Genomic DNA, 21,738 nt, shown 5'->3' on the forward strand with positions numbered 1-21,738 from the left:
AAACAGGTTTTTATTCTGCCATCACACAATGAGAAAGGTGATTTCTTGCAAAATGTGACATTACTAAAAAAAGCACTGATGTGTCCCCAAACTAAAATCTCAAAGCAGGAAGGCAAGAAAAATCCTTCAGATGTCATCAGATATCCCTTGTCTTTCCCTCTTTTGTACTCTACGTCTACTGTCTTTCACATCTCTAACTGGAAGCGCTTCTCGGTTCCACACTAACATTTCTAAAACAGAAAATAGAAGAAAGAAATTCCAACAATGAGTGAAATCTTCATGACAGAGGTAACACATGGAAGTGTGAAATACAGGTTAAAGCCTGCACTCTGCTCACTTGTGGTGGGTGAAGAGGACTTGGGATCTTCATTTTCCAGAAAAAGGCCCAATTTTAATTCTTTTTTTTTTCATTATGTATATTTTGGGGAATTTAAAGCACTATTTGGCATTGAAAAATAGGTTTATGTGTTCCACATGCATTGATATCAAATTATTAGCTATCACCAACTGTCCTTTCAGACAGCTCCTCAGGGTTTTTTGGGGGCAAAAAAAAGAGACAAAGAAATGAGCTTGAAGAAGGCAGTTACTGATTCAATGCTGAACTGACAAAGTCCAGCCCCAGAAGGTGAAGCCCTGGCCCCAGTGAGTTTGGTCAACCAGCATCAGCCAAAATGTAAGAGGAGAAAACACTGATTGCCCCTCACAGGCAGCACTGCCTTGCTGGGAAAGCTGAGGGGTAGGCTCTGATCTGAACACGTTCTTTACAGAACAGACTGAAAATACAACTCTGACGGAGACATATGGCTCTGCAAATGAGTCCAGACAATTTGCCAGGCTATCTGCCACCTGGAACAGCTCCATTTCACAAATGCTGGAAGGAGACATCACAGGTTCCTTCTTGACGTCTGCGCGACCGTGGCATGGAGACTGTGGAGAAACTGCTCTGCCCCTTTCTGTGTTTCACCTTGTGCCCCAGGCTGGGCTACAAGAAACTGTAAGGCAGGGCAGGATGTCTGGATTTTAACCTGAATAACTCTAAAAAGGCAAAGGTCTCTTTAATCACCGCTTCTGTTTTGCCTAGTGAGATGGGCCCTGACAAAAAGTATGGGGTCACTGGACACCTTGGAAGGAAAGACCACTTGCAGAGCTCACCCTAAATCCTCAGTGTCTTGTATGAAAGGAAAGCATGACCCAGTGTAGCAGATAGCAGCCTACTGAGAAGTGTGAGAGTTGATGGGCTGTGCTCAAACAGATTTTCATATCTTCCTTTGACGGACAAGTGGTCACAATTCAGACGTTTTAGTCTAAACAACAGGACAAAGACCAAGCAGTAAAAGCTTTCTCCTGTCTCAGTGCACTGCGTAGTTTCTCCCCCGCAGAAACTAGGCACCACTCCATCTTCTGGCACTGGTCATCAGTCACATGTAGGGGACATTTTCCACCAGACAGGAGGATGAGATTTACAGGCTTTGCTACTCATCTGACATCTGCTGAACCATGCCTTGTTCTGCATGCACAGGAATGTCTCTGGTAAAGGACTACTGCATGGTTGCATAAGACATTCAAAGCTAATGCAGATAGCATTCAGCCCTTCTTAAGGACTAAAGGACTAAACTGCTTGCAAAGCAAATCTCAGAACTATTCCAAAATGTACGATCCTTTGATGGTTTTAAGTGTTCTTTGATTTTAGACAATAAATGTAAGGTACCTCTGCTCTTGTCAGTAGTTTAAAAATGACCTGTCTCCAGGGTTTACTGGTTAAAATCATAGCCTTTGGCTATCAGAAAAAAAAATAAATCGAAAAGGGGGAATTAATTATGAAATATTTATACCATAGCAACACTTCGTTTATACTTTCAAGAAAAATAACATTGGTGTCTGTTTTCTTACATTTTCTTCCTCTGTAACTCACAGATTTTAGCTTTTTGTTACTGCAGTTAGCAACCTCAGTGCTTATGTTCTCATGAACTGCACTCCCCAGCCCTCCCAGCCCCATTTGAGAGATATTACTCCGTACTTACTTTTGCTTTTTTGGGATCTTGATATTTTCCGGTCTGTTTTTTTTGGTTATCTCCTTTCCATTCTTTAACCATTTGAATCTGAGTGCAGGGTACTCTGAAGTGGTTTCACACCTTAGCACCAGCTTCTGACCCACAGCAGCCTCTTGGTTTTTCATTTCCTTCAATTTGGGAGGCACCGCTAAAGAGACAAAAGAACGTGCTCGTGATTAGGCCATCCTGAGAAGGGAAAACATTCCTAACTCAAGCTGAGCCAGGCAAGCCACAGAGAGCAAAACCCCAACCAGGCTAGCAACACTTCTGTACAAACCCCTGAAAAATAAGGATCAATTGCGTGTTACGTGTGTCATCCTTAGAGCATAAGGGCACATTTAATGACAGCCTGGTTTGGCTCTTTGGAGTTCTCCTACATTGGCCTTACATGCACAAGCCATACATGGCAAAGGCTCCAGGTGCAAGTGATATGATAGGGAGTTAAAAGCGTAAATATAAGCTCAACAGCTTCCCTCATCTGAGGGAAAGGCTTTTGCTCCAGTCAAACATTATAACCCACATTATACACCTACCTCAAACCTCAGCTTGGCCATATCCTTTTCCTGAGGCAAGAGACAATGGGCATGGGAGCCCATCAAGAGAATCAATATCAATTAAGGGTATCGTGGACCCAGAAGGGGACACTGCACTGAAAAGGCTCAGCCAAGATGCTGTAGGGCTCCAGCTGATGCATCTCAATTTCTACTGTGTTGTAGCAACAAACGTTTCTCATCTGTGCAAATCTCGAACCGTTTCAGGCTTTCTAAGTTAAAGACCTCTAATATTCCATACCAGTACTGATCTTTGAGACAGGCTTCACAAGAAGATGCAATCCTTCTGTGAGATGCTACCCTTCATTTGACCCCGTGGGTTAGCTGTAACCCAGCCACTGTTGTGCTCCAGTATTGAGGTAAAACACCTCGTTTAACCTTACTTCCCCTGAGGCTTAAGATAACACCTTTACCACACAACGAGGGAGGGCTAATTATGGGGAACTACAGCTGGTCAGCTGATGGCTGATAGCCTCTAAGTCCATAGTGGCTCAGCTGTGCCCCGACTGAACCTCCAGGGAGTCACCATGTGTAGTACCTCCATCTGCAGGGCATTTGTTTCTTGAACAGCTGTATTATTGTCCAAGGAAACAAACGGCCAGCATGGCCAAATGATCATCCATAGCATGCAGAACAGGAGCACCCACAGGGAAACCAACAGGTCTCCAACATGTCCTGTACAAGAAAACGTTCTAAAATATGGGGACATTCTTGATTATGTTTTAGTATTTTTTCCTTGTGTGTTTTAATTATTATTCCAATAACACGAGAGACAAGCAGCACCATCATGACCATAATTATAAAAGCTTAAATAAACAGCTGACGTGCACCTGACTGCTAACAAGTTGACTGCTGAAGGTAGCAGCATGGCCTGTCCCACATGTGAGGTAGCCTTCCTGATCCCAGGAAAGCCCAGGGAAACCCTGGAAACTGAGCCAAGAGTAGAGCAGCATGAACAGCTGTGGCTGGCAAAATGTGGTCTGCAGCCAGTGACCAAATGAGGTGATGCCTGACATTACACCCGCAGAAGACAGGGTAGAGACAGAGCAGCCTTCCATAATTAAAAACCTTCTGACTAAGAGGAAGGTGATAACTTTTTCCATGCATCTCTGCATAAGTCCCTGGCAAGAAGTTTTAGGCTAGACATCAGCAAAACGTTTGAGAGGGAGATGTCTCCAGGAATAGCATCCATGGAGGCTGTACACACGGGGTAGGCACATGTGGCAGGGTGGCACTGGGATGGATCAGGTAGAGGCCCAGAATTTCATGATCACAAAGAAATATCCCCCAGAATGTCTTCTCATATGTTGGTTTCCATTCCCCCCCCCACTCTCCAGGATAATTTTGGAAATTTCAGCATGTTCCCAAAACGCTATGAAAACAACTTTTGCTTTTGGAAAAACAAGTGCCCACACACCATTCGGAAACCAATATGTTTAAATAAACATACTTTTATGAGTGTGTGTGTCTGCGTATATATACATACATTTACATAAGAACACGGTAAATATTGCCTGAACATAAATATCTTTTTTACCTTTTTTTTTTTTTTTAAAAAAAAAAAAATAAAATTTCCAACAAAAATAGTTATCATTAACAGCCTTACTACTGATAGTTTCATTCTGTCATTAAAGAGTTAAGGTTATAGCCTTTTGTCACTGTGTAAAAAAAGGAGGTGTGCAGAGGTGTGAAATAAAAAGGCAATATTCCTTAATTTACCATATTTCACTTATTATAGTCCTACTCCATATTTTGCATAAATTAAAAGAATAACCACGATTGCAAAAACGAAAATTTTTGTGCTTAAGACTTGAACTAGTTATTGATTTTTCTTTCAATGTAGCAATGTGTAACTGGGAATAAAAGAGAGATGCCATTTTGTTCCTGAGTTTTATTTTAATTCAATATTATCTGCTCAAAATGACTTGCAGATTTTTTCCTCCATCACAAATGTCAATGAAAAAAAGAAAAGTGTTAAATTAATATGCTCAGCTCTTGCCATAATTCAGGAGTTACCAGGAAACATAAAAGAGGATTTAATCAATGGCAGTGACCCTCACTAATTCACAGTAACTTGCTGTCCAAGCATGCAGGCTCTCCAGGGAAAGCAGTAAAAGCTGTTCACAGACATGACAGAAAAGAGATTGTTTCTTTGTTTTGTTTTGTTTTTTTTTCTTCTTCTTCTTCTTTTCATTTACACTATGTTTGTTTCCTTTCAGTTGCAGTTTTGCAAAAATTAATCAGACCTGCCAGGCATATGAGAAAGCTTGTGCTGATGAAACTACAGCATTGTGCACTTGGATCAAGATCAGCTACAGCTTCCACTGCTTCAAGTGGTAGCTGACTTTCGTCACAGCCTGTGCCAATTCTACGGTGCTGGTAAGACAGCGGGGTGTCTGGGGGGTAAAAACACTTCTGGAGGAGGCAAAAATGCTTATAATGATAATTAGACATCACTCCCCCTGACAACTGCCTCCTCTCCCCTCTCTACCCCTTACCCCTTTGTCCCCACAGCATCTCCTGCCAGCTTGGCTCCTTTCCACTTCTTCTTGCCGTGCCTGTCACGTAGGACCGCTCCCGCTGCCGGCGAGGCTTCTGCCCACCGCGCTGTGTGAGGCTGGCCCTGGCGGGCAGGAACAGGGCAGACAGGGCAAGGAAAACACCTCCTGCATCTCCTATGCACAGAGAGAGACTGAGGTACCGTCCTGGACAGGACGGCTCAGCCAAAATGAAGATGGAAGGGAGACCCGCAGCGTTTCCTATGGGTCGCTTTTTTGGGCAGTGCCCTTTTCGAGCAGCTCTGGTACGGCGGCAGCAGAGCCCTTACATGTGCCATCCATCACAGAATGAAAAAGGCCAGGTAGCAAAGAAAACAGTCAGATCCTGAAGAGAAAAAGCATAACCTAAGTGTGGAAGAAGCACCCTGGAAGAGGTGCTGCTTGAATGAAAGGTGTGGCGCAATCCACTTTATTTGTATTCCTTGTGTCAAAACGTTGTGAGAGCCTCACATTTAAGAGTCAATCAGGCACACAGAAAGGCATCCAGGCTTTTTCCACTCTCCAGTCAGGAGGTCCCTCTGTGACCCACAGACCTCCCCTGCTTTGACAGACTTTCTAAGAAAGCAACAAGGGTGATAACAGCAAGAGAACACAAAGCAGCGGAGCACTTATGTCAGCAAAAACCCCACACAGTTGGAAGGGTTTAACAGGCAAAAGAAAGTAAGGTGTTAGATCTTTCCTTATTAAGATGGTTTGAATAGCTGTCATTTTGTTAGTATTTTTTTTCAGAAACGTATGTCTGCTGGCCTGCATAATATCACTGCAGATAAGGAACATGCATTTCCATATTCTCTCTGCAAAAGACTCACTGATAATGTATGACTGTAGATAACTTCTCTCTGGACTTGTGAGTTTGGCAAAGCACAGCAATCTCCTCACTCTCAGTGTTTGATTGTATAGTTAATCTGCATGGAAGCTCAACACATTGAACAAATTAAACAGGAAACCTGCAAAATATTATCACACAACTACACACTTGCAGCTGAAATTCCATGAGTGGTTGTTTTTATTTCCCTGTCTTTTCTTTTCCTAGGAAGGCGCAAAGCCTTTTGAGAGTCTGAGCACAGGAATGTATTAGGCATGCTTGCCAGTAGGCACATGTGCAGAGTTTGCTGTGTAAAATTGTGACCAACAGCTTGGTGAGTGGTAATAGAAGCCACAAGAATAACACCCATTGCCTTGGCTTCAGGCTTGCCTTTTTTTTTTATTGCATAATGCTCAAGGCAGGGCAGTAATGCAAGACAAATTATATTATTTCCAAAAGCCTTCTCCCCTTGCACATGAGACTGTTTACCATCAGCAGACCAGATTTTCTAAAGCTGTTGGTATAAAACATAAGCTATACTTTAAAAAGTATACTGCTCCTACTTAGACAACGAGCCCTGCCCCCAAAGCCCCCAAAACCCTAACCAAAGAAATAAATAAAAACCCACAATAAACAACATGATAAACAACAATAACAACCCCCTCAAAAAAACTCTGTTGCTTCTGTTGGTTTTAATCCTCCTATTATTTTCTCAGGCAGCATTTGAATTCTGAACACTTTTCAAAATCTGGTTATTTCCTGCAAGCATGGTGGGTCTCTGTGCAGATTACGCACATGATAAAACACTGCAGGTAATGCTAGGGGATAATCCCTAACAAACAGTTCTCCAAAATACCCGAGTAACCCAACAGGAGCTGAAGGATTGGAAAAACAAACAAATCATTTAGCTACGTAAATTGGAATTTCTGAACTATTTTAAAAATACGGCCAGATACATTTCAGCTTCTGGGTCCTGATATTTGAGTACATGTGTGTGTAGAAGAGCAGAAGGAAAAATGCAAACCTGGCATGTGTCATGTAAAACCAAGATCCACAGAATATTTTTTATCCTAGTGATGTTAAAAGGAAATTTTTACAGAAACTTTAGGTGTTGCAAAGGCCCAAAGAAAGGGGAATGCCAAAGGCATGGCTACCAGCATGGTGAGGAGCCAAGAAAAGGAGCAACAGAGAGACATACAGCCCTACAGCCATGTTCTTCAAACACTGGAGCAGCAAGGAACCAGCAAATGCCTCTATAAATCACAGTGACTACTCCCAAAAGCCAATCACAAAGCTACTCTGATTACCCTTACTGGGAACTGCCCTTCTCACTGTGGAGTCCGAACTCAGTGACCTCAACAGGTGTAGGTACCGTCTACCAAGGTACCAAGTCTCACTTGGTCCTTTCAAAGTAATGATGCACCAACAACCTCATAGATCTCTACCTAAAATATTTATTTGGGGTGAGATGCTTTCAAATGCATGGTAGGCCGTGCCAGTGTTCGTGGTTGTTTACCCCTAGCCATGAAACTGCTGTCTGATATTGCACTGATTTTCTTTCTGTTCCCCCTGTCAGGAGCCCAGTAAACCCCTCCAAGGAGAGTACCATGGGCCAACTCATAACATAACCTTGGGAAGGCAGGATTTTCAACGGGACACTGAAAATGGACGTATGGAAGAAGTACTGAGCAGATCTCAATACTGCCTCCTCCTCCACTCTACAAGTAAAAAGCACCTCCAGTGGAGCCAGAAAAAGTATGGTAGTGACAAAACAGCATGTCTAGAAGTATCATGCCCACAAGAGAAAGCCCGAGAACACCCATTTATTCAGTGTAACATGATAATGACAGGCTGTCCAGCCTCCTGCAGACACTCAAGATATCAGTTTCTGAGCTTAGGCCTCCTCAGAGACAGGGAACTGTGTTCAAAGATAGTCAAATGCAGGTTTCGCAAGAGAAGCTGGTTGTGACCAAGTGTCTAACCTAAAGATTATGATTTAAAGGTCAACACTTAATTTATTTACTGATAATGGTGTCTGCAGGAACTCAGTGCCTGATAGCATTACTCTCCTCTGATTCACAATGCTTCAGCTGACTCCAACTGGCTGCATTCCTGCTTTGATGACCACTGTCAATACAAAAACCTGATCATACGAACTAAAAATGTGGAGACAGTGTAAAATAATTATAGCTGATATCCAATAAGTGATTCAGGGACAGTGGCTCACAAAGTCAATACAAGAATCTGCAGGTTTTACAAACCTAAGTGAATAAAGGTAGGTTCCAGAGCCTTTATTTAAGTGCTAAAATTAAGGCAATCCAATGCACAGAAATGCTGTGCAGGTTGAATCCCATGGACTTCAAGGGGACCTGCAAGTACTCAGTAATTTTTACTTTTTTATTATATTTTTTTTTTACATGAAGACACTTTTGATTTAGGAGCTGAATTTCAGGACTGCAGATTGAAAATGTTTGTCTCAAGTTGTATGCCTTGAAGTGAGATGAAAGGAGGAAGTGCAGCTTGCTGCATCATACATATGTCTTTCTTGTTTGCTCTCCAGTGTAGGAATGTTAAGCACTAATCTCTACTTTTGCTTGAAAAAAAAGCCGTTTAGTAAGTCACCAAACAGAGGCTAGTGCAGCTGATAGAACCACCTAAAAGCAAAGGCTGCAACTGCTCTGTTAACTTGGCTGGGTCTCAGACTGTGCTGTATGGCCAGAGTTGTAAGGCTCACCAGGTCACTGGGCTGAGAGGTATGCAAAACTTAAACTTTGGGGCTCAGCTGTGATATATGTGTAGCCATGTTGATGTGTCTTAAGGTCATCCTGGGAAAAAAATCCTCCAAAGAAGTCATATAAATTCAGAGGTTATTTCTCTGCGTCACCGATGAAAATCCAGCTCTCAGGCAACTCCCTTTTTTCTCTTTCTGGTAGAATTTACTTTTCTTAACAGCTTTAGAGCTTTAACCTTTCAATCCATGGGCTCAAAAGCGTTGCAGCCATCTCCTCCTCTCCCTCTCACATTTCATATTCTCTGGCACGCTCTTGTGTTTGCCATCATCAGAAGAAAGAGATTTTTGCATGTCAAATCCTGTAAGCTTTTCAAATCCTATGCACTGTCTTATATTTTGTAAATCCTGTTTTCATCTCTGGTCTCTGTTGCTTCTCCACCCTCTCAGCGTTTCTCCACCATGCTCTTTCCCTTCACAGTGTTCCAACAAAGCTGAGATGTTCACGTGCAAAGGACATGAACCATTGCTTTCCAATGATACCAGTCTTAGAGAACCAGTTTTTGCTCCTGGCTGATACAGTGTTTTCTTGGCTCTGTAGCATTTTCTGATTCTGCAATAGTTCCACTTCACAAAGTGTACCACGCCAACAAATTACCCAAATAACATCAAAGTTATAGTCACAGGGCTCACAGAAACTTCCCCAGAATAAAGATAATTCTCTATATTGAACAAGAATACCAGAAGGACCTGCTGCCCATGTGGCTGTCTTATTAAGAAATGATAAAACACAGGGAATAGGGAGGGCCACAACAGGTGAAATTCAGTGGAAATGGTGGCAATTCCCAGACTGTGGAATGAAGAGTACCTTAATAGATCACTGCCAATAACCTCATCCTGCATGGGTTCACAGAGATAGAGTCACTGCTACCACCAGTGAGGATACATGAGTAATCTGAGTCTGGGGATATTACCACTGGAAAGAATAATTAGCATACAGGAAGACCCAAAATGGAATTCACCAAAACAACTGCCTCCCCAAAGACCCAAACAATCTCCCTCTCACAAAGTTCACAGAGAGGCCACCACTTCTGACAAATTAGATGTGAAAATTTCTGGACATCCCAGGGCAAAACTGGAAGTTTAGGAGGTTCATTTTTCCACTAATGTTTCTCCCTGCAAAGAACCACTCATCCATGTTGAAATTTTAGGCTGGGAAGGTGGAAAACCTAAGCTGGAACCTGCCTGCTGGCTTGTTCGACACGAACAGAAAGAAAATCAAAACACAGGAGTGAATTTGGAAAAAGCAAGATTAATTGGAGCATCAAAAAAAAGATGTTGCTGTTGCATTACCGGCTGCATAAAATATTTACAGCAGTGTGAAGAATTTTGAAACTTTCAAGACATTGATTTGCTAATGCACAAGTCAAACTTAACACTGTGGGTACAGTTCTTCATTCGCCACTTTCCTTCCTCTCCTCTCATTTAAATTCTTTGTGGTCAGCTCTCCTAGCAATACTCCCTTTCTAGGATTCGTGTGGGTGTTTAGCACAGGCTGTGGAAAGATGTAGGTCTACAAAAACATCTGAGTACTCAAAAACTGCATGGACAAAACCTGTGGAAGGCAAGGACAGTTCTTCCACTGCAACCTCCAAGGTTCTCTTTGTAATTTCCTTCTGGTGCTGATTACAGAGAGAGTAGAGCATTTGCCAGCCCCATCCCAGCTATATAACACCTGAAAATTCAACTTCCCCTGCCTCTGCCTGCCTTAATCTCCACAAGGTAGAAAGCGTCAAAGGTATTAAAGGTGCCTCCATCCCTGAGTTGATTTGAGAGATCACTGCTTTCCTTCCTGCACGCTAAGGGGAAAATCACCTGGTCTGACAATGGCACAAGTGTGACACACCCACAGCAAAAGGATGTGCTGTTCCCCAGAGACAGGGCACAACTAGTCCAGGTCACTTCACCTGATACAAGTGGCCGTCACTTGGAAAAGTCTGTTAGAGAAACATTTTTTTTTATTTTTTATTTTTTTGCCAAAAGCAGTGCAAACAGTTTAGCCAATGAGCCAGAAGAACTTTTGACTCATTTCAGGAACTGCGGGTCTGGATACACCTGGGCATTGCACAAAAATCAGGAGCTCATACCCAGCTCAGCAAAAATCTGAACATGGCTTTTAACATTATGGACCTGCACAGTATGTGGAGAGGATCTAATCACGTACACTTTGGTATAACACACATGAACTCCACATTTATACTGTGCAGCTATGGCAGAACAGAAAGGGAAACTGCAGTGAAAAGGAATTTATGCCACATCTGTTGTAAAATGCACAGGCTATCTTCAGACAAACAAAAACTTAACAAAATTCTTACGAATAAATAGTACTGAATACTTGCAAACAGGAACAGCTTGAAGAAAGATATAATTAGAAGTATCTCTGTTGGCTAAATTATTACACAAGATTAGACATCCTTTTAAAGGTCAACCTTCAAAAAATCCATAAGCACATGATCAGTAAAGCACACAGAAACATGCCATGGTCCAGCAATCACTGGAGGATTGGCAAGACAATTTATGAAGCTCTGAAATGGTTTTGGGACTCTGCAAGAGTTAAAAAATTATGCAGGGAAAATTACATGTCTTTTTAAAAGTGTATTCCAGATCAACCGTTAAGTGCTGGAATTGCATACCAGGAAACGTGCGTGAATGGTAACTAGCGGTCCACACAGGAATGGAATCATCACACAAATACAGAAAAACTGTAAAACAGATCTCCAGGCCATCAAGTCCAGCCTGGTCCACAACAATCTAGCCCGTGCTGCTCGGTCAAACTTTTGTCAAAATCCTTCAATGGCCTTAAAATCTAAGACTATGTGAAAAAGACTAAAACATGCATCAAACAGTTAGTAAATATGTAGCATTCTAAGTCTTGTGACTGTGGCCATCAGTAGGTACTGTCAGGGAGGAATTAAAGCTTTTATTGTAGGACATTCCCTACATGCATTCCTTATGTAGAGCAGCTCAAATATATGAAGGGTAGTAAGCAATGTGCATAGTTTTGTGTATAGAGTCTTATTCCCCAATTTAGACTCTGCATTAACAGAGCAGAGACAATGTGGTAAATTTTAGCAAAAAAGGAGTTGGAGAATAAATTCCATGTAAATTCTGAACAGACTGTCAGGAAAAAGAATAAAGACATGGTAAAACAAGTAAAACTCCCTTCCCCCACTTCTTCTTTTAAACTTACAAATGGTTTTGGTGTCACAGTTTTGGATAAAATCACAGCCTGAAAATTGATTATATCAATTTTCCAGTATCCGGGGCTTTATTTGCTATACGATAAGAGCTGAAGGCCCAGCACAGTACTAAGGTAAAATTCAGGCCCTGTGAAAATGAAATGCCTTGTCATTGATTCGTTACAGCTAGACTTTCACCCCAGAAGATGGAGAAATGTGCTGTGGTCTTTCTGAGGGGAAAAAGTAGAGACCTTATCTATATCCAAATTTGCAGATATCCAATTTAAAAATAAATCAATTTTATGTAAACCAATGCAAAGCTTCAGTGTGAACACATTTAAACCGATTTAAAGCTGATTTATGTTTAAACTCACATTAAAATCAATTCCTTAACAAATTAAGTTGAATCAATAAACTTCTGGATTAAATTAGTCCTAACAGGTATTTCTAGAGGCAATGCTCTGCCTGCTTGAATTGCATTGATTTAAGAAACCTGACTTTAATGGCAGTGACTTTGTGTGTTAACACTCGTATATGTTAATATGCATTCATCATCCAGGGTAGAAAGCCATCAATGTGATTATAAAGCTCAGCACAAAAGGACAAGTCAGACCAATGTTCCATCCCTTTCCTAGCCTCCATTTTGTTTCATTTTCAAGGATGATAGCCTTGTGTACAACGGATTCATTTTGCTACCACTGAGCAGGAGATTTTTGCAAACCATCCTCTGTGATTTATCTGTTCCATATAATTTCTATTAAAAGTTTCAGTTTGTTGTTATTCCTGCAACAGGAAACTTTTCCTTTGCCTTTACTTCTTATCCACCTCAGTCATGAATCACCTGCACTGTACACACATAGCATCCAGCACAAAGTGTGCTTTTTTCCTGCTGAGAAATTACTGAAGAGCACTAACAGAACAAATGCAAGCCAGTCTGCAGCAAAGCTGTTTTCACCACAGAGTCCCATCAGACCTCAAACCAGCTCTGTTGAGGTTTGGACAGCTGAGCTGCAAGGAAGGCAGAAATCTACATGGTCCTTACTACACCAACAGAACAAAAGGTCTCGTATGAGAATACTCTTGAGACAACTCCCCAGGAAAAAGTCCAGGTTAGAAAAACCAAGAAGGTTCCCACCCACGAGTGTTGGTGTCACACTGCAGCAGTCCAGTGGATTTCCTTATTTCTTGCAGAATCAGAAATAAATAAGGTCTCCAGCCTCATCACATGTGGCCACTGTGCCTCTCCAAAGCTATCTGAAGTAAATAACTGCAAAATCTGTTAGAGGAGGTGCTGCTCCTTGTCAGGCACAGGAGGGATGCTTCCCCAGGCAGTGAGATGAGACTGAAGAATGAAACCAGAAGCAAATCTCCCTTAGAGACCATCTGCATACTGTTCAGACTAATTCTTATACAGTGCCACTTTTTTCTTTGTTTAACTAGTCTTAAAAAAAAAAAAAAAAAAAGCCTCCAACAATCCAAAAAAAAAAAAAAAAAGAAAAACCCCACAAACCAGTCTTTCATAAACCGAACAAAACCATATTATCCTAAGAAGATGGTTTCATGTCAAGTTGCAATCTGGATTTTCATTGAAAATAGCATGTAGCAGGCAGAATGCATAACTTTCTCCCCAACTGTGCTGAACTCTAGGGGGTTGCCAGTCATCTCTTTTGTCCAGATTTTCTAGAAGACATGAGAAAGAAACTCATATTACACAAATAAATCAGAGCCAAAAGCTTGATCCTAAAAAGGTTTGGGAAAACAGGGGTTTACAATGGAAACTATTATGCATCCCCAGCAGCAGAACTGGCAGGTATATGAAGTTTCCTGTAAGACTCAGTCCTGCAAGGTGGTATGACTACAGGGCTGTCTCACAAGAAGCTCAGTGGCAAGCAGGGTTCACTCCCTAGTGATGTGCAAAAGCTGAGTCTGCCATTTACCTAAAATAATGCATCCGTACAATTTGGCTTTTCTACGATTTTTTTTTTACCTCTGTCTATTCTCTAGTAGATTGTTCCATTGCACAGGAAGCAATGTGCATATCTCTGCCTAGAAATGCCCATTTATTCTCTTTTGTCATGGACTGGACGATGGTCTGAAGTCCATTGAGCAGACCAGGACTCTCTCTCGGGTCTCACAACACTGTGTTGTGTTTGAGTGTCACAACCGCCAAAATATTCCCTTATTAATTACAGTCTGGGATCCTACCTACACTGGAGAGAAGATACACCTCCAGGCAGATGCAGCAATACATGGGCTGAAAACCCCCATCACAAACAGACAAAGAAAAGACACACCAAACTGCTTTCTGATGGACTGGAACTTGGTACAGTACAAGAGTACAAGCATTCCAGTATTTCCTTCCACAAAATTTGTCCTACATTGCAAAGTACATAATAACAAAAGCTATGACAATGAAATCCATGAAAGACTGAGGGAGGAAGCCAAGAAAGAATCACAATAGTATCAGAAAGGAATGCTGGAAGAAGGAACATAATGGATGACTTCACTGTATCTGCTGAAATTTAATATCCTGAGTCCCCCTTCTGGCTGCAAAGGGAATTTTAGGTCGGAAACAACCAAGCAGGGCACCATTACTGCTAAGGGAAATCCAAACAATCAATACAGCAAAATGTTCTGTGGATGATAAGCATTCTGCTCTCAGAGTATTAACTCCTTCTGAATCGCTCTCTGGCTACTGGGAGATGTTGTAAAACCCAACATGGCTGAAAAACAATCATAAAAAGCAACAGTGTAATTATACTGAACGTCTACTGTATTTTTCCATTTTAATAATTGTGTCTTGAAAGAATTTAAGGCCTGCTTTGGACTTTACAAGACGTTAAATCCAGGGCTGATCTTTTTGCATACTCCCTGTCCCATGAGCTTCATGAATTTCCAGTAGTACATGAACAGATCAAGGATTAAGGAAAAGCAGCATCAAAACAGTGTTTTCTTGGAGACTCCAGAACAATAAAGTATTTGTGTTGGAGGAAGTGAGCACACACTGTGTGTTCAGAAAATCTCACCAAGAGCTCTGACATTGAGTTGGGTGTGCATAGAGGATGCTCTAAATCCAGCAAAACACCAACAAAAGGATTGTCTCTGCTGGCAGTGCATGGAACCTCCATCTGTAACCTTCACAGACCTGTCTACTGGTTGACTGAACACACACCAAACCCAGCATATAATCATGGAAGTCCAAGTTTCCACACCAAGAAAGGCAAATAGCTCCAGGGCCAGGTGCCCTCTTTCTTGCAATATCTTCATCTAATCTTCCTGAGTAGTTAAAACAAACAAACAAACAAACAAACAAAAGTGAAGTTTTTAATTTCTTGGTATTTATCAGTCCTTGAGAGATGGCATTGTTTTGATAGTACTGAGAGGTCTGACAGCTGTTAATCCCCACTGCTTGTTTTCCCAGTCTTAAACACAGTTTAAGTAATTAGAGGGAGAACTGACTTAAACAGGAGGTTTTAACCAGCTTTTTCCTTTCTACGACCCATTCTTTCTTCAGAAAAAGAAAAATAAAAAAAGAGAGTAAGATTCTCACTGGTCGCTAACTCTTATTTGTAACTCTTATTTGCTAACTCTCACTTGTAATTAAACATAGCCCTTATTCTCAATTTGATATCTTAGTTTTCCAAGCTCTGAGGATATGCTGTCTCCACCCTCCATTTATTTAGACAGTTGCTTCACTGAATATATGCATAAACACCGTACAAATTCTTACATTTTTGATTTTATTCTGAAAAATAATGTATTATCTGATATATTAGTTATCTCAGTGATTATTCTGCACAGGGATAGATAAAGATCAAAATACAGAAAAATACAAGGACTTGCATTGGCTGAATCTGCTAGACACATAGGAGAAAAGCAGAAATGTTATTAAAATGTGTTTTGAATTCACAATCAACAGATTTACTAAACAAATAAGTACTAAGAGTGACTTTATGAGTGACATTTGACTATGATCATGATGTCCTCAAAAAAGGAGGGCACCTCAGTTTCAAGCATAGATTGGGATAGAAAAATATGGTTTTTTTCCTGTTTTAACTCTTATTCAGCAACATCATTATGAAAAAACTTAGTCATCATATTGAATTAAATGAAAAACATTACAAAATCCCCTTTTCTCGATCAGCAAAGCAGATGAGTACAGCATTCAAAACAGATCTCAGGCAAACAACATTTCTACACATTTAACCTTCCATGTGGGGAAGCTAGTTCATAGGATGGGATGTGAATTTACAGAGCTTTGGTTATTTTGCACTCAGTCATCCCAGGCACTGAATTCATACAGGCCCTGGCATGGCTTACTGCATTTTAAACTGGAGTATCACATTAGAAACTGCTAACACAAATAGTGCTTCACCCACAATAATGAGTCCAAGTGAATCAGAGAGAGGTGCAGAGAGTTATTCACATCTCACGGGCAGTTTAGCAGAACCCTTGTACTGGATCCCTTCTTATGAGGTGTGATGTGAAGTACTGTAAAACTGGATGGCTAGGCAGGGAGTTGTCCATCAGGGTTAAAATTCAAGAAAATTGCTCTAAGGCAGGCACATGGGATGTGGGAGGACAGCAAAGCTCAGGAAGAAAAGACATTGCCCTTAATAGAAGTTGCAGTAGACACGTGATGGGATAGCTGCACAGGGAGTGTTTGGAGTAGGAACAGCAAATAAAAGGAGAAAAACTCACCAAAACTCGCAATCAGCATAGTTTTCTTCCCAAGCCTCAAGATTCATTTCTATCCACACTCAACCCCCATATCAAGACATGACAAGTGCTATGTAATGTGACTACTCAGCTCTCCCACATGTGCAAAGCATCCTAGGCAACGAGGTTCTCACCAGAGGTAAACTGGTGCACCTGGGTGAGGACTCGATTTTTGGCCATTTTCCTTGCAAACTGTTACTTGACCTTCAGCAACATTTTTGTACTAGCTATCTTAAAGCACTCCTCTTCCACTCCTGATCAAAAGGGCTAGCCTGTACACCCCATGGTGAGGGGTCTAGATAAGACCCTTTGCACCCCAAGTACCCCCATGACATGTGAGTGTGGCACAGCACAGACTGACACACAGGGAAGCACAGGCAGGCAGGGGACTTGCATGAGCAATTAATGAGGATTTGCTGAAGGTGCGCATTTTTCTTGGGTTAGTTAAATCCAACAAAACATTGAAGTGAACATGTCCCTTCCAAATTTGGGGGTCTTTGGTGTAATTTGCTCAGAATGGTTCATCTCTGAACAGGAGCCTTCCCTCCAGGCCTTCCCACAGTGGAACTCATTCGCTTTAAATGTTAATATTTTTGAGTGCCTTGCCTGGACCATCTGTAGGACTGATCACCCGGAGGGTCTGTGCAAAGCAACCATTTGGCTGTAAATTCACAGTTTAGCCGGCCAGTTTGCTCTTGCAGACAAGTCACCGGTCTGACACAAAAGCCCGATCAACTAAACCCCCCCTCCACCCCCCCCTTCCTTAAACGCTCGTTCGAAGTTCTGCTGTGGCAGAACATGACATACCGCAAAGGTTCTGGCTCCCAGCTCTAAAATAATTAGTCTGGGGAAATTAAACCGGCGCTCTCTGCGCACCTGCGGCTGGCTGAGCTCCCCGGCCCGACCGCGCTGCCTCTCCCACACCACAGCCGTGACCGCGGCTCCCCGGGCTGCCCTGCCCAGGGTGCAGCCTCCCAAAAACCTGTCGGGGGGGGGAGATGGTGCTGTTTCTCGTGACGCTGAATGGAACCACCGCTTTGGCAAAGGAGCTGCTCGTGAGGGTCTCTGCTTAGGAGATTTATGTTTTAAACAGGCAACAGCTAATATCAAGGGGGAACAGATACATTACCAGCAAGTCATTTCCAAGCAGCTAATAACTGTTTCCCTACCCACCAGATCCTAGGATGCATTTTCAGGTTTAAACATAACGTATACATTGTAAATAGCGGAAACATCTGGGGTTTATTATAACACCACTTTGCTAGCCTTGGGCATTGTACAACTCCCGCGGGCTACGGTTCACCCTTGACCTGCCAAACACGATTACTGTACTCAGGCAACTTCCCCTGCTCCGCAGCTGCTTGCCTTCCCCTCCCCTCCCTACCGCTGTCATTACAGCTACCATCCTAGAACAGCCAGTCAGAAACTTGGGTTGCTGTGGTCACTGCGTGGAAACAGCGTGGTTGAAGAGGCGAAGAGAAGATGATGAGGATGGCCAGCAAAGTCACTTTGCTGCGAAGCCCGGAGGAAGTTGGGCTGCCCAATGCTGTCTGTATTGGCAACCTGTTTCCTTCCCCCTGCAAAGCCACCTTCTTCTTTGTTCTACTCATCCCACCGTTGTTGCAGGTCTGTCATGCCTCTGTTTCCCCCTTTCCCAACCTCCAGTCTCCCACTAAGCCAAAAGTGACGCTGTTCCTCTCCCCTACCCCTCCTGCAAGCCTTATCTCCCAAACAGGTCTTGCTTCCCAGGCTCTCTGCTCTCACCCTCCTCCCTGCTTTTTTTGGTCTCCACCAAGGACCTCTCTCCATTCACTCATTTCCCACTGCTTGATGTTCAGCCCCACAAATCCCAGTTCTGTCCCTGTCCTGCTTTTCTACCAGTTCTCACCTCCCAAGTTGACTTCTCCCTGCCTTTATGTAACAGCTCATGTGCAACCACAGCAGCACTGCAGGCTGGGTCTCTTGCTTCCCCTGGCTGGGGCTAGAGTCTTAGCCCAGGCTCACTCCCCAGCCCAGGGAAGGCATTTTAGGGCTGTTGGCACAAGAATAGACTGCAAAACTTCAGCTGAACTAACGCAGAGCATGAATTTAAAGTGCTTCAGTTATGCTATGGTGAGGACACATCGTAAGAAATAAAGTGATCTTAATTCTGTCTGGTCTAGAGCTAGGTTAAAAAATAATAAAAAACAAAAAAAAGGGCAAAAAAAAAAGGGCAAATGGTGATCCAATAGCTTAATGTATGCACTTTAAAAGCTCACTTGGATGAGCTTTCCAGGTGTCCCTGCATAAGCAGACCACTGACCATAGACTGTTGCTTTCCGTGCATGCACGAGCAGTGCCATTTTTGCCTCCAGCTGATTCTTCCTGCTCAATGCCTGAAGAAGTGTGTAGGGGACCAACGCTAAATGGTGCTGTTCAGAAACACAGCAGAAAGAAAACACAGCCTGTGTCTCCAGCAGCCCTGTCTGCCGAGGAGCAGACCCAGCAGCCTCCCACACAAGTCACGACCAATTGCAGCCCTGCTCACAGCTTCGGGGAGTGTAACACCTCTCTCATCAACCTTCTGTTACAAGTAGCCTCCCTGAGAGGTAACAACCATTTCGGCAACAGCAAATATATTTGAAAGGTGCCACCAAAGCTTTTCTGCCACCCCTCCTTGATTAAAGCCTACTGACTGATGGTGTTTCCGCCCTGCTCTGAGAGTTCAAGTGCTGATTACAACACTGGGACATTACCCCTATTCTATCCCTTCTCTGTAAAGTAAAGGTAAATTTATGAAAATGAATATCTGAAATGCATTGCCTTTTTAAAGTTTTATTACTCAGTAGCCTGGTAAAACCCTCTTAAGAAAAAATGATACGTAGCATTGTCTTCTTATTTTTTTATTTTTTAATTTGTTAAGTTCAATCTACTGATCAATTTAAACATCATTCTAGAATTATGCTATGGTAAAACAAATGCACATTTAGAGAATAAATGGAATTGATTCTCTTCTGGAGTAAAAGGCCTTACTAAATGAGGTATTTAAATATAACCTCCAATCCTTCTCTAAAGAAGCACCTGGTAATTCACTTTTTGGATCAAATTGCAACTCCAAAAAAACTTTATGACCTCATGTGGTCTTTCCACCCCCACATTTCTACCTAGAAACATTATATACAGCATGCTTCAGGCAAGAGCTGAGTTAGAATGAGGATGGTGGTTCTGGGGAAAGAGATGTAGCAGGTACTGGGCAGCAGCAGAGCACTGAAAACATAAGAAATAGGCAGTTGCATAAGGAAGGATGCCCTGAAATGCTGACACATTCATTCCTAGTCAACCACACATCCTCTACTCTGGCTTGAAAGATCCTCCACACCCAACATTTTCCCTTGTCAAACAGGCCCTCAAGCCCATTCTTCAGTCCATCCTTAAGAATGTTTCAGCACACACAAAAATGACCATGCTAATCAGACAAAAAGCTGGACTAGCCTAGTACCCCATCTCCAGCTGCAGCTGTGTATGGGTGACAGGGAAAAGAAATATAAAAAAAAAATAACCAGAAGTCATTGGCTGTGATGCTCTTGGCCATAGTAACACCCTACAGGTCAGCAAGCTGCAGTGAAAGGAGGTATCACTAGTTAGGTGAGATTCTTGGGAACCTTTGTGGTGTGAAGCAGATTCAAAAGCTGCCTCTTGCTCCTCTGATGGGACTTGGAAGTGGATGGGAACCTGGACAGGCTCCTCGTGGGATATGGCTCTGGTGAGATGAGGCTTTCCACTGGAACAGCGATGACAAACCTCAGGCATTCTTACTGGACCCACATATACCCTGTTGATGGTCAGGAGGAGGATGTGCAAACACTGGGAGAGTAATCCTGTCATGTTTTTTATCTTATCTACTCCCTGGTTTAGAGCCAGCAGTCACCATGGTTTTGTCAATGAAAACAGCCTCAAAATTAACTTCAGTTCTAAATACCTCAAGTTGTTCCTTATCCCTCAACTTTGAAGTGATTTATAGTTTTTACCTCTGCCTGAGGTCTTTGGCATTGATCTAAAATGGACTGGATTTTGCCATGAAACTGATAGTGAGAAACATCATGAAACATGCCATGAAGCAAGGCAATCCCAAGGCTGCTTGATATTTCTTTAATTTTTTCAAGGGAGTTGTTAACTTTAACAACTACAGCTTTAAAACAGAAGAAAATAAAAATCAAAGTGAATTCACTATTCTGGACATTTCTACAATTTCCTGCTGAACTATGGTGGGGAGGTTTCTGCTTTTCCATGAAGACCTTGTTTCCCCACACTATCAAGTGTATATTTGTTCCCCTTTACAACATTAATACAGAATTAAAAGGTTATTTGGGAAAATGCACTGCCTTCTCATAGCAGCTTTCAGTTCTATTCTTTAAGGACAGCAGTGTTTTCCAAATCTGTGCCATCCAACTGTTGGTATATTTCACACGACCACTCTCCAAGGAGGTCTCTCCAGGAGCTCCAGCATTTTTATGGAGCCATGAGTTTAAAATGGCTTCGAAAAGAAGCCATTTTTCTTTTCTTGACACTTCCTCAGTGGATAAATTCTCTGATGCAATACAAATCTAGGAGGTCTTGAATGCTTAAAATTAATTCCTCTTTTGCTGCAGTTGTGATGGACCAGAATGTGTGTGTGTGCACAAGCCTGAATAGATGTTTGCACTGATACTGCTCTAGCATGACTCAGGGAGGGGGGGAAGAGTTTGCCTTCTCTGAGAAGTTGAGAGTAAAATGAGAAACAGATATCACCTCACTGATATAAACAGAGTAAGGTGAAAAAGATGTCAAAACACCTCCAAACGTACATGTACCTGATTTCACACATCAGCTGAGTTAGCCATTAACCTCAGTAGCAAACATTAGATATTTAATTATTTCTCTGCTTGTCATCTCTAGACTAGCAGACGTGATATAGTGCATTATATGAATTTCTTCCAAACACAGTTTTTGCAGGGCAGAAGTCCACTTGTTATTCTCAGTTTAAATAGTTTGCAGTGTCATTAACTTCATTTTTACTTGGCCCTTTTGGGACTTGCCAAAGGACACCTGCCTAGAGTTTAAAATACAGT

At 42.2% G+C, this 21,738-nt stretch overlaps 1 protein-coding gene across 9 annotated transcripts in view; it reads right to left on the reverse strand.

Moving 5' to 3' along the window:
- Positions 1-21,738, reverse strand: part of NRG1 (neuregulin 1) — a 449,095-nt gene that overhangs the window by 147,007 nt on the left and 280,350 nt on the right. For all 9 annotated transcript variants that reach the window (XM_032675653.1, XM_032675655.1, XM_032675652.1 and 6 more), the window contains one exon: positions 2,022-2,199. In XM_032675653.1, coding sequence (XP_032531544.1) covers positions 2,022-2,199 — 178 coding nt within the window. The remainder of the gene's footprint in view (positions 1-2,021; positions 2,200-21,738) is intronic.

This window comes from Chiroxiphia lanceolata, chromosome Z (assembly GCF_009829145.1).
Source record: "Chiroxiphia lanceolata isolate bChiLan1 chromosome Z, bChiLan1.pri, whole genome shotgun sequence".
In the NCBI taxonomy this organism is placed as follows: Eukaryota; Metazoa; Chordata; class Aves; order Passeriformes; family Pipridae; genus Chiroxiphia; species Chiroxiphia lanceolata.